The 13,491-nt window shown below is 56.4% G+C and overlaps 1 protein-coding gene across 5 annotated transcripts in view; it reads right to left on the bottom strand.

The window, feature by feature from the left end:
* Positions 1-2,744: 2,744 nt before the first annotated feature.
* The window catches only part of TSPAN11 (tetraspanin 11), a 71,767-nt gene continuing 61,020 nt past the window's right edge, over positions 2,745-13,491 (bottom strand). Inside the window, exons 6-9 of one of the 5 annotated variants that reach the window (XM_058744010.1) lie at positions 12,562-12,720; positions 12,110-12,196; positions 11,839-11,956; positions 2,745-5,450 (exon numbers count right to left, since the gene is read on the bottom strand). In XM_058744010.1, the coding sequence (XP_058599993.1) occupies positions 11,879-11,956; positions 12,110-12,196; positions 12,562-12,720 (324 nt within the window). In that variant the 3' untranslated portion in view covers positions 2,745-5,450; positions 11,839-11,878. The remainder of the gene's footprint in view (positions 5,451-11,838; positions 11,957-12,109; positions 12,197-12,561; positions 12,721-13,491) is intronic. The other 4 variants (XM_058744011.1, XR_009265960.1, XM_058744012.1 and 1 more) reach the window with 4 other exon arrangements.

Below are 13,491 nucleotides of genomic sequence, written 5' to 3'. Positions count from 1 at the left end.
TCAAGTTCTCTAGACAGAATAGTGAATGAAATCAAGTCAATGCATCAAAGCATTTACTTCCTTTTAGCTCCACGCTGGGCAACCTGATGCCCTCAGCTCCTCTGACTTGTAAGATTGAAGTCTTTCTGCATTTGGATGAAAAAGCATCCCACTATGGACTTGGAGATGGACAAATTAGTGAGATGGTCTAGGGGCCCAGGTAGCAGTAGGCGCGCATGTCTTAGCTTCCAACACTCAGCTGGGGCCCAAGGGCCAGCCAGAGAGGGCCCCTCGCCCCTGACTTGTCACCACACCCGGCATCTGCTGCAGCCAGCATGGGGCGATACCGCGGCAGGATGTGCAGGCCGGAGGCTCACTGACAGAGGCTGCCGTCCATCGTGGTGAGTGGTGCGGGGATGCCGGCTGATGAAAGGCGGACAGCTTTAAGAGGAACGCGATTCAAGCTCGCTCATTTGAGCTTGGCTCTTGCCAAGGAGCCAATGGAGCCAGGAGCCAATGGCACACACATGCAAGCGAGGTCAGTTCAAACAGAGGAAAGGTGGGAGCTGATAAAAGAAGGGTAAGCAGGACCCCAATCACTGTGGTCAATGGGTTTCCTGATAGGGCTCCTCCTTCCTCCCCTTCTCCCTGTGACTGTCTGCTTCCGCTTGTATGGTAGATTGAAACACATCTGATGAGCTACCTGGGATTTCCCTGCAGAGGAGGAAAAAAGCAACAGAAGGTAGTCCTAGATACAATTCCTTTATTATCATGCCACCCAGCATGTGAGGCCAGGCTGACGCTGAGGCCGGCTAAGGAGAGGGCATATTTACAACCAGGGCAACTTCTCTATAGGCGGGAGGTTAAGGCAACTTCTCTGTTTTTAGAATACTGTGATGATCCCATATCCATGGGCCAGCTGGTTCCAGAAGCCCATTTGGCCTAATCCTGGGCTGCCTGGAATTCCTAGGGGCACCTGCACAGGGTGACTTGGGGGCATAAGCAGGAGAGGAAGGGGGCGCATGCGCTAAACTAGAAAGTGGGGGTGCTGAGAATGGAACCACACTCTCCCAAGGCACACAGAAGGCGGCGGGAAACGGGGCTGGGAACCTGATCTGTTTCCTTCTGGGAAGAGGACCCAGGCACCTGGTCTCCCGGCCGAGATAACAGACCCACCCAGAGGACACTGCTGGAGAGGCACGTTTCTGGCCAGCTGGACAGCCTGAGGGGCTTTGGAACTTTGGGGGGTTGTGGCACACACAGGAAGGTGGCAGAGTGTCCTTTGTGGCGTGGTCTAAAGCAGTGGTTCTCAAAGGGTGGTTCCAGGGCCAGCAGCACCAACAGCACCTGGGAACTCATTAGATGGCAAGTCCTTGGCCTCAACCCTGCAGATGTGGAGCTCAGGGGTGAAACTTGGCAGTCTGTTGGAAGACCCTCCAGGTGGCCGGATGCTTCCTCAAGTTTGAGAACTGCTGGTTCAGACATATCACCGGCATCCTCGGGGATGTGAGCACCACACAGCAGTGACATGGAAGATGGGTTCTGTCCTTTGCTAGTCAACTGCCTTCCCCTCCCCCTCCCCTTCTCTCCCCAGGCCCGAAGTGGCCAGAAAGTAGCATTTTCAAGGCAGAAAGTGGGGTGGGTGGTGATGAAAGTGTTTCAATTCACTTTCCCCACCTCCAACCCCAGGCATGGACCAGAGTGACAGATCCTAAGACTGAAACTGGCTGCAGAGCTCAAGAGTCCCAGGGGGCTCACTACCCTCACCCCCCCCTCAGTGCTGCATTGGCCCCTCCAGGTCTAAGCACACAGGGTGAGCAGCCTGGTGAGATTTCAGGCCACCCCCTCCCTACGACAGCGACCACACTGTGCCAGCCCAGAGTCCCGCATTGACAACACAGGGGAGGCAAAGGTAGCATAAGGTGGTTAACATCACCACCCGGGGTGCCTCCCCCCTGCCCAGGGGGGCTCTGAGTGCATGAACCCTGAGGTTTCTCCCCTGGCCCCCAGTACGGAGCAGGGAGAGGGGTGTACCATGCCCTCATCAGCCCTCCACGGCCCCACACGTGATCTCCACATGGGCACCAGATTCCACACTGTTTGCGGTTTCTGATTGCTCAGGTCTGGTCTGCCCTCACTTGGTGTCAGCGTTGGCACCCGAGGTGAACCTGAGCGACGGTTCCCCAGGGCTCCTGCCTGCTGCCTGAGCCACTCCGCCAGGAGGGCCTGGCTGTCAGTCTGAAGGGAGCCACACTGCTCTGCTGATTGCAAATGTCCAGGGTGCGCTGGGCTGGGGCTGGATGGATGGTTCCATCCAGTCTGGGAGGGGTTTCCAGGCTGTGACTGTTAGTGCCCCCGAGGGACGTGCTGTTCCTGCACGGCAGCCTGACAGCTTACTGCAGAGATGGGGAGCCGCAGGATGCTGAGGAGAGGGGGCTCCCAGACCGGCTCCCCTTACTTCTACCCAGCTGGGGGTGGCATGTCGACAACCACTGCTACTGACTGGCCAACCTCTTAATTTCTCTGAGCCTTAATTTCATCATCTGCAGAGTGGGGGGAATAGTGCCTTCCCGTTGTGATCACCAGGAGAGAAAGCACTTACACGACTAACACACGCTAAGCACACAGTAGGCCTTCAGTAACCACAAGGCCCTGGACGCTCCCCCATGGCGAGGCTGGAGGGGCCCCTGGGGTCGGGGCAAGGCTGGTGGGAGAGGTAGGGAGAAGAAAAGGGTGGTCACAAACATTTTAAACAAGACTTCATCTCCTCACCAAACACTGAGTTTCATTCTTGCCTCCCCCAACACAGGTCATCCGGAGAGTGGGGGACATGCCATGCTCTGGGGTTGTCTACCCTTGCGTGCTGCGGGAGGGAAGGCCGAGGTTGTGGGGACTCAGGTTGTGTGCATCCCAGCATCTGCCATGTTCTGACCTTTACAAAATGCTGGCTTCTTTTCTGGGTCCCAGTGTGTAGGGGCCTTTTGCTCACACAGGACTGAGGACAGCTTTCAACAGTCATGGCTCACTCTCTCTCTGTCTCTAAGCAGGGCCCTGGGGGCAGTCATCCTGGGTGCAGATCTGCGTCCTTTCAGGTGTGGTGGGCACACCTCACTGGGGACGGCATCCTTGGCTCCAGACCCCAGCCCTTTGTATGCCCTGAGCAGGGAGCCTGTCACATCCTGGGCCTCAGTTCCCTCTAACCCTCACCCCTCCCAAGCTGTGAGCATGAGCTAGCTGGTCACCATTCCCCAAAGCTCTGGGTCATTCTCTCTCTGTAGCTTGGTCCTTCCATCCTCCAGCTACCCTCTGGGTGGGCAGGTGCCCAGGGTGGAATCACCTGCCCTTAGCCTAGGACAGCCTAACCCACCTCGGGGGGCAGGGACAGACAACAAGGTGTGCAAGCGATCCCGCCCATCCCCCTGTCCCCGTCTCCACAAGCCCAGCTGACCTCAGTAAAGAGTGCAGGGACTCCGCCAGGGGCTGACATGTCCCACAGGACACAGCACCTCCCTGGGCATCGCTGCCTGCTCAGGAGGAACTCTCTCTCTCTCAGCCCTCACTTGGTAACACCTGGCAGCCTGCGCCCAGCTGCACACAGCTTGGGAGTCATTTTTCAACTGTCCGCACGAGTCCCAGGAAGCTGGAGGGCAGCAAAGCTAGTCACAGCGCAATTTCTTCCAGCCTTGGTGCAGTCTGGGATTGCTGGAAAGTTGGTATCCTGTTAATGAACTTGTATCAGCAGCCCCAGGACCCTGAGGGTGGAGGAAAGAAGCCACAAGAAGATTCCCCAGGATAGGGGAGGCAATCTGCCCCCGGAACCTGGTCTTCCCTCTGTGCATGTGGGGAATCCCTGTTCTGGGCAAGTACGGTTTCTGTACAGTTGAGGGCTGTGTTTAGGGACAGCAGTGAGCTGTGTATGGGAGGGAGAACACCCTTCACCCAGGACTCCCCAGGTCACCAAGAACTGAGCTCATCAGACTGGGGCCTAGAATGAGTTAGGAGGTAAGGTGTGACCTTTCTTGCCCTTGATCTTGGCAACAAGGGGCCACTCTCTCATGGTGGGATGTAAGAGGGTCCCCAGCACGGGAAGCACGGCACCTGGAAGGTGGGAAGCCAGGTGTGGGGTTCTCTCGTTACAAGTTACCCACTTGTAATAGCTATTTGGAGGGGGAGGGTCTCGTCTCCATGGCTGTCTTACAAGTTGACACCTGTTCTTTGGAAAACTGCCAGCATCTATATTCTGCATTTTCTAGGATTTTCTTTCTGTTCCGTTCTCCCTTAGTATTTGAGAAAATTCTTCCTGAAAATTCCCTGCCTGATTCAGAGACGCAAGATAGAACCAAAAGAAGCCACTATATTCACTCTGGGAAGCAGAGCGAGGGCTCCTGGAGGCAGAATGGTGGTGGCCATATGTGGTTGGGGATTGTGGGCCCAGGAAAAATGGGGTTCCAGGCACAGCACCCTTTTACTCAGAGCTGTACCTTCTCAGTGGCTCCAACTTTGCAGGGTCTGTGATTTGGCCTAATCAGGAAGGATTTTTACTCCCACTGACATGAAGGGCTGGAGATCATTTAAAAAACCTGGCATTCCAGAGAATCAGGCCCTAGAGGGGGCCTGAGGGTCATTTACTATAGACTGGAGACCCCTGAGGGTCATTTACTGTAGACTGGAGCTCCAGGCCATGGTCTTCTGGGGTACCTCTCCCAGGGAAGGTTTCTAGGCTGGATGCAAGGTCCTGGTGCAGCATGTGCCGGTGTGGCCACTTTACCTGCCTTCCTCCCTACCCTGGTGGCCCCACCAGCCTGCTGCTGCCCAACCCCAGTTCCGGGGCCTCACCTCAGGCCTTTCTGCTGCCAGACCCTGCGGGAAGGAACCAGACCCCAGACTGCCGGGATACTCCCAGGTGAGGAGGTGTGGGGGCGGGCAGATCAAAGGGCTGGATCTTCTGGGGGCAGAGCCAACCCTAACTGCTTCCATCCCCCCGCCGGTAAGCACCTCCCTGTGGGTAGAGAAAAACACACCAAGCAGAGACAAGAAGAGGGGTGCTCAGCACCAGTGGGGAGATCATGTGCCCCATGCAGGCATCCCAGGGGGGCTTTCAGACCTTCATTCTAGGTTCTGGAGCTGGGAGGGAGTGGAGGGTCTGATTATCACCCTCCTGTCGTCCACAGGATCCCCAGGCCTGGTGAGGGGTGCTGGTTGTTGTTTCCACACAGGATGGGTCCCCCCTGCCTGGGTGGGAATCACAGGAGCCATAGTCTTGGGCACTTGGTGGATCCAAAGGGGCTGGGAAGAGTAGGGGGAGTTTCTGGGAGTTTCTAGGTGAGCTGGTGCTGACTCTGCAGGCCTGGAAGATGGGATTTGGGCACCTGTCCTTGTGAGGGGCAGTCGGAGGGGAACGCGGTCGGCCGTTAGTAAAAATGCAGCTGGAGCCTCCGGTGCAAGCAACACGTGAGAACCATCCCGCAGATCTGCCAGGTGGAGAGAGCAGAGGAGCAAAGAGAAATCAGAACCCCATGAAGCTGCTCTCCCACAGTGCCCTGAAGCAGGCTTCTCCCTCTTGGGCACACACATGGGGACCTGGATAAAGGGCAGATTTCAACTCAGGAGGTCTGGGGTGGGGCCCGAGATTCTGCTTTCTAACAAGCAGTGCACTGCTGGTCTGTGGTCCTAGATCTCCAGAGATGGCCCGATTTCATCAGATCCTGAGCCACAGTAGTTCCACTCCCTTGTTGCTGTCTGTCTGCGTCTCGCTGCTCTCAGACTCCAGAGTAAAACCAAGGTTCATAGTTGATTCACTGGCTGATGTACAGAAGCCACTGGGGAAACTGAGGCTCTGAAAGGAGCACCTGGAGCTGTCCCCAACTTGTCCTGTAAGTTAGCTGGGAATGAAGCACCAGACTCAGGCCCTAGGAGCCTGCCTAATAGCCTCTCTGTCACACCCACTAGCTGAACGAGAAGAGCATCCTGCCCAGAGCAGGGCAGTAGTGGGCAATCGCTGTCCCCCTGGGGGGGCCTCACTTTTCCAATCTCTAAAATGCAGGACAAGATGTGGATGTGTCAGACCCCAGAGACCCATGCCTGTGATCTTTCCATGGTAATGATGCCATTGGATCCAGACTCCCCACCCACAGGAAAGAGGGCGCTGCTAGGGCAGCCCCATGAATGTCCTGTGGCACATGGGCGAAGGTGGATCTCCCCGAAGATAGGGAACAATGCCCCATCATTGCCAAATTTCTCCAATAGCTGCTGCTGGCCTGATCTTGCTAGAGCCCCTCTGGATGCACCCGGAGCTCTGACCAGTGGGAGGAGGGCAGGCTGATGAAGACGCTCATGGGCTAGCAGGCATTTGGTTTCTCTTTGCAAGGCTAGCTGGCCTGAGGTGGCAGAGGATGAGCCCTTCTTCTTCCCCCCTCCTCTCTCCTCTCCACCCCTACATGGGAGGAGGGCAGAACCCCGTGAGTGCAGCTTTCAGACTTGGTACCGAGAGCAGTGCCGATCTCCTTCCCGACTCAGTGCCACAAGCTGAAGGCAGCTTGAGAGGTTATCTTGTCTCCCACTGGCTTTAAGCAGGTGCCATCGCAGCCTTTCCAGCCAGGTGTCGTGCAGCACCCTCTCTTCCCCATCCCCACGTCGTGGTTTGATGGCTAACGTGTGGGGTCATCTGGATCTTTCTGATTCTTTCTGCGGGGGCGGGGGGGGGAGGCCAGATGGGAAGAGCTGGGCCAGCATGGACTTGAGGCCACATCTACAGTGGACAGTTTGTGCTGGGGGACCAGGAGGGCAGAGCTTGCCCATAACTGCACTTCTGTAGAAGATGTGTGTTTCCACCAGGGAGCCTCCCGGGGAAGGCAGGGTGCATGTCCGCACACACGCCCCCACCTTGACACATGCAGAGGGGCTAAGGATGCACTCACAACATGTCTACACAGGTCTGCACACATGTGCACGTACACGTGCGCACACACAAGCACCTTGATTCATGCAGAGGAGCAGTGGAAGCTATCGGATCCCTGGTACCGCCGGCTCCTTCCTGATGGAGGACGTGGACGAATCAGCACCCACAGCTTTGCGTGGCCAGCACGGGGTGAGCAGAGGAAACACGTGGTAATGAGTGCAGGAGCAGGAATGGAGGAGGATGCGTGGAGATGGCTGCGGGGGCGCCCAGCTTGCGTGGGGGCCTGGCTGTGTGGTGCATGGCGCCCTCTTCTGGCAGCCTGCCTAGGTACAGCATTTGCCACATGGGGCTGTTTACAACAAGGAGGTGGCATGGTTTCAGCTGCTTTTGAGGTTTTTGGGCCAGGACTTGATTGTCACCAAGAGAACCAAGGAAGGGCCAGGGAGGCCCCAGGAAGCCAATCCAATGTAATCTTTCAGTTTCCCTTTTACTGACCTGCAGATCCCAATCTCTGCTGTTGTGTGAGTTTTCTGGGTTCTGCAACATGTTTCCATCTACAGGACGGGAATGTTGGGATAGAAGTAGGAATGGGGTAGTTTCTGTTTGGGGCTGTGTGATCCTGGGCACAGATATAACCCTCTCTGAGTCTCAAATCTCAATAGGGAAACCTCTAATCTGTTCACTGCTTGGTAGCCTTCCCTGGAGACAGTCTTTAAAAACCAGGACGACAGGACCAACATCAGGGTTCCCAGCCCCTCCTGCATCCTGAGGCTTTGACAGGCCAGGTCGTAGCTCCCCAGAGCCCTCAGGATAAAGCCCTCCCTCCACTGCAGCAGGCCAGGGCTCTGCCAATTCAATTCTCTCGCCCTGTCACTCTTTCCCCTCTTGCTTTTTCCCATCAAACTCCTTCAAGATTTAATTATATATCACTTCCTCCAGGAAGCCTTCTGTGACTGCCCTGACAGGTTAGGGCCTCTTACATGCTCCCCCGAGCTCCAAGTCTCACACTTGCACAATGCCTCTGATGGCATGTGACAACCCATGTTCTACATGCCTCCTGCCTCGAGTGAAAGCTTCCTGGGAGAAGGGACCACATCCTGCCCACTGGTGTGGCCCCAGCACTGGCCATAGCACCTGGCACCTAGAGGCTCGCATTACAAAACTAACAATGAATGCTCACTCTGCATGGCTTCTGGGTGGGAGACTCCCAGAGTCTGTGTGTGAGCAGGGCAGTAGGAAAAGGGGGCGGAGCCACTATGTCCTTCCTGGGTAGAAGTTTCTCTGCCAGAGTTACTTCAAGGTGGAGTGCCTCCAGAGTCCACCCAAAAGGGGAAGCTGGTGTACAACAGAGAGACCTGGAGTTGGGGTCCTGGCTGGCTCTGCCACGGTGGCCATGTGACTGTTAGCAAGTGACCATGTCGCTGGGCTTGGTGTCTTCAGGTATATGTGAAAGGGGTGGGCCCAGTGTTCTCTATCCTAGGTGCACATGTGAATCACCTGGGGAGCTTGAAAAAACACCCAGGCACAGGACTCGTCCCATCTATCTGAGCCTGAATCCTTGGCATGGGGCCCAAGCAAGGGTACTTTTCAAATCTGATTGTCATGTGCAGCCGGGGCTGATGGTTATCCACTAGATAACTGGTAAGGTCCTTCCAGAAAGAAGAGTCTGATTTGGAGGTAACTCCAGACCCCAATTATCCCTGTCAGGTCTGAAAACCAGAGCAGTGATGGCCACATGCCCACGTGGACAGAAGGGCCCTACAGGGTCTTGCTGAAAGGAACAGGTGCATGCAGCAGCGGGGCAGGGACCTGCAGCCCATCGCATGCGGGTCTCCCCACTTCAGGGTCCCTGCCAGCCCCCAACCTCTGCCGCAACCTGCAGCCGCAGACAGCTTTGTGCTTCACAGGGACCACTGCTGGAAGATTCCAATTGTTAGCAAGTTCTCCAGCCTGTCTCCTTGTAAATTCTACCTGTTGTTCCTGTCTGTCCTCCGGTCCCTCCCAGGAATGTGCCCTCCCCCACCTGCCTGCCTTTGGGTGGTTAAGGACTGTGATGGTGCCATCTTCTCCCTGGCCCTTGACCTTTCCCACATCTGACTTCCAGGTGCCCTGTGGCTCTTGTCGTTCATGTGGGCCAGTGTTCTCAGCCAGGTTGCACACTGGACCCACCAGAGAGCTTCACAAGTATGCTGGTACCTGGGTGCCAGCCCCAGACAAAGTGATTTAATTGTGCTGGGGTGCAGCTGGGGCCTTGGGCAGTTTTAAAACTCCCCAGGTGGTCCCCATGTGCAGCCCAGGTTGAGGCCTGTGGCCGTGGAGGCTCTGTGGAGATCCTGTCTCCCTGCAGCCCGCTACGATCTAAGCATGTCAGCCCTGGTCCACACATCCACGGGGCCACAAGTGACAGGTTGCCAATTGGCTGGAATCGGGGTTTGTTATGTTCGTCACATCCTCTGCTTGGTGTTCACAGTATGCACAAGACATGCCTTAACATCCTAGAATATGGTGGCACAGGAGTCACACTGAGGCTGGGTTCTTACCAAAATTCATGGAACCTTAGAGCCCCAACTCCTGCTTCAACCACAGCAGCACCACCTCATGCTTAATACTGCGGGCTCCTACGTGAGATTCCCATGGGTTATAGAATTCTGCCACTTAAAGGAAGGCTCAACAATGTCCATCTCCTCCGTTCTATAGGGAAGGAAGCCAAGGCTCAGGGAGGGAACATGACTTCCTCAGGATCACATAAGAAGAGGAGAGGTCCTCTGACTTCATAGCAAGGTCTCCTCTAGTCCTGGGGACTAGGGAAACATGAGCCACCACCTTGGCCTTTTATCTCCTGAGCCTTGGGAGTCTCTGAAGTGCCAGGCTGGGCGTGTGTGGGGATACCTACACTGGTGGAGGGTGACTGCGAGCTTAGGGACACGACTGGTGTGAGCCCTTCAAGGCTGGTGGCCAACCGGGACTTGGGCAGCTTAGTTCCAGCATTGGCCAGCAGAGGGGGCTGTAACCGAGGCTTGGCTGCTGCAGGACCGGCTTCAGCCAGAGTCGGGGGAGAATCTGGGCTATGGATGGGGGTCCACAGTGGTGGCTGGGTGAAGCTCTCTCTGAGGGACACTTGGCGCCATTCCACAGAGAGCCCTGGAGGACCGAGACTTCACGGTCGGGGATGTTTACAAGGAGGAAGCCCCTCTGCAGCGGGCAGGCACCCTCCTGACAACATGGCCTCCCAGCAGTACTTTCACAGGGTACTTGTTTCACCTTGACCTTGGGCTTGGGGAACTGGCAGACCCACTCCCTGCTCTAGGCCTCACTGCCCCTGTCTTCAGCTTCTCCAGGCTCCCACAGCCAGAGAGACCAGGAGGAAATGGATGGGGAGTGTGGCCCTGGCCTGGTCAGTGTCCATGCACAGCAGGCCCCCTCAGCACCTGAAGGAGACAGCAGGTTTCTGGAAACTTCAGTTGGCGCTGGAGCACAGAGCAGCCCCTTCCTCAGCTCCCACTGGGGTATGTGGAACAGAAGGCCTGCCTTGGGGTCCTGCAAAAGAGGGGCTCTGCTTAATGCCCCCTGGGGCTCCCGGCCTGCATGCTAACTATGGAGACGAAGGGGGAGCTGCTCTGGCCAGGAAACAATGAGGGCTTTTTTGAGAGACAATGTGCCCAGGTGGAGATGATAAAAATAATGATGGTACCATTTATTGAACACCTGCTATCTGCTCATCAGTGACAAGTGATTTACATATATATTGCTAATCCTCTCACCAAACTAGGTATAATTAGCCCCATTTTACAAACAAGGAACTGAGGCTCAGAGATGAAATAACCAGCCTGAGGTTGCCTGTTCCCCCCCCTCCTCCAGAGTGTCGAGCCCAGTGGAGGAGGCTGCAGCTAGGTCCTCTGAACGCACAGACTGATGTGGGCAGGGAGAGCGGTGATCTGGAAGGAACCCCACACTGGCAGCCTCCCTGAGCCAGCTGCTGATACCAGCCCCTGCTTTGCTTTCCAAAGAAATCTGTTTTGGCGGTTGGGGAGGTGTGGGGTGGGGGGAGGGGGCTGGCAAAAGCAAATGACCAAGAGCCAGGAGACCTGGGTGCCACTTCAGTATGTGACACCCTGGGTAAGTCTTTTCTCTGGGTCTCAACTTTCTGATCTGTAAAATGGGAGCACACTTACTACCTCACCTGGCCCAGGTCTCGGGTCGTGGTGGGGATCTAATGATAGAAAGCACCTGAAACCACTCTGAAGTCTACAGATGGCTGGATAACAACCACTTCCACTGACTTGAGGCCTTCACCTGTGCCCGGCACAGTGAGTGTGTCACACTCATCACCTCGCTCTTCTCTAGACCTTATGTGGTTCGGGAAATAAGCCACATTTTGTGGTTGGAGAAGCTGCGGGCAGGGCTGTAACTGCACTAAGTCATACAGGAGCAGAGGAAGGGTTCGATCCGGGTCCTCTGAGGTCCCAGCCTCTCACCCCTTTCCTCATCAGTGCAGGTGGTCCCGGGGGTGGGAAGGGTGGGGCAGTGCTGAGCTCCCTCTAGAACCTGCTGGGCCGAAGCAGAGTGCCAGGCGAGGTGGGTGTGCAGGGCCATTGCCCCTGTATCTGCCCCAGCCTGAGGGTGCCCTCCTGACTCCTCTGTATGGACCTTTGACTAAAGCAGATCTGAGAGTGACACTGACTTCCTGCGTGGCAGCAGAGGGAGGGGTGGAACAGTGAAACTGAGCAAAAGACATTGCTCAAAGAGCTGGGAGTACACAGGGAGTGCACATCCACGGGCATGTGTGTGTGCACACACACACAGGAATGGGTACTTGTACATGCACACACATATACACACATGCACAAGCACACCTAAACGCACGTACATGCATACAACCCCATATACACATAGATGCATGCGGGTAATCCATGTGCACACACACACACCCACGTGCACACACAGAGGGTGCATGCACATACCTGAGCCCACACTCACACTCCTCCCAGGTCTCTTACAAGTTCAAGTTGTCCCCCAGGCCCCCAGGCATTTTCCTTCATCTTTTCTGGGGAAGAGAGTGACCATGTGATTCATTCCTGGCTGCCAAGGGCAAGTGGCGAGAAGAGGAGGGGAGGAGAGGGCAGGACAGGGCATGGGTGTGCAGAGGGTCAGTGATTTGTGATCTCTGCCGATGGGAGAGGGGTTCAGAACTCTTCCAAACAACCCCCTCTCCTAATCCGTGCTCCAACTCACCTGCAGACAGGCCACCCCGATGCCCACTGCCCCCATGAGCAGCAGGTGGTCAGCCAGGAACTGCTCCAGCTTGCTGACGCAGCCTCCCTGTAAGGTAACGGTAGGTCACGCAGGCCGGCGTGAAGTAGGCGAGGCTGCGGAGGGAAGGGCTGGCCGGTGCTGCATCCACCCCGCTGAGGGCAGGCCAGAGGTTTAATGGGCCTGCTCCAGCCTTTCAACTGCCCACAGGCTTCTCGGGTGATTCAGGGGCATGCCATGATGTCTCAGAACCTCCCACCAGCAGGTGCTTGTCCCCAAGCTGCTTCGTGGAGACCACTGACAGCCCTGTGCAGTCTCACGGCCAATGAGAAAGCGTGTTCTGCTTCTCCCCGCCCCTCTGTCTGAGCCTCCCATTTGGGGTGGGGTGGGGTGGGGTGTGCTCTGCATGCCTCAGCTGGAGCTTGGGCGCTCACCTCCACCTTGTAGATGTTGGAGGGATGGGCCCGCTGCCCACAGCGGGCCACCACCGTCTTGCAGCAGCTGTCCGGCACCTGGCGGCCCTCGGCCTCCTGAGACAGGATGTATGCGCTGTGCTGCCAGTCGGTGGAGCTGTTACTTCCACAGCACTTGAACTAGAGGGACAGAAGGAGGCTGGAGGTGAAGACCTGGCAGGAGGCTCCTCTGGTCCCTCCGTGTCAGGGCTGCAGGACTCGTTATTCAAATACTAACTCAAGCACAAATAGGGATTTGTTCTCCCTGCGAATTTTCCCCTTTGCCTGTTTTGAGCAGGGAGCTGGGCTTTTGGGGGCCCTTCTCTCCAGGAAGGTGCAGAAGCTGGCTGCAAGACACCTTATGGCTACCTTCTATCCATGCAAGTCCTTTAAGGAGATTACGCTGGGCATCCTGACAGCAGGGAGAGTCTCTGAGAAGACGGGTGGGGAGACAGATGGAGGTGGGTCCCCGAGAGAGTGGGGCTGTATACCCCCGGGAGAGCTCACACCACACGGGGGTGTTTTCCTGGTCACCCAGCGAGGCAGGACCTCAGGAACAGGGACCCAGCCTTGCCAGAGGTTCCTGGACCCTCATTCAGACCCTGAAGCCTCAGAGCCCAGAGACCTGCAGGGAGGGACACAGAGAGTGTCCCAGAGCCACAGTGTGGGCAGATCAGTGTTGACCAGGGGGTGGAGTTGGCGCTGGGTAAGACCTGGGTCATCTGTGCCACTCCAGAGCAGGAAAACACCAACCCAGGTCTCCAGTGATGCAGACACAACAGGACACTGGTTCTCTCTTGCCCTTGAGTTGAGGGACTGAGAATCCAAGTCCCCGTGTGAGCCACACAGGCAGCGGTTTTGAGACTGTTTCTGGTGTGTGGAGGTGCAGGCCGGGTGGGAGGTACGTTCAGT

The sequence above is a fragment of the Neofelis nebulosa genome, chromosome 8 (assembly GCF_028018385.1).
Source record: "Neofelis nebulosa isolate mNeoNeb1 chromosome 8, mNeoNeb1.pri, whole genome shotgun sequence".
Lineage (NCBI taxonomy): Eukaryota > Metazoa > Chordata > Mammalia > Carnivora > Felidae > Neofelis > Neofelis nebulosa.
The sequence above is the reverse complement of the archived record's forward strand: the minus strand, read 5'-3'. Positions and strand labels throughout refer to the sequence as shown.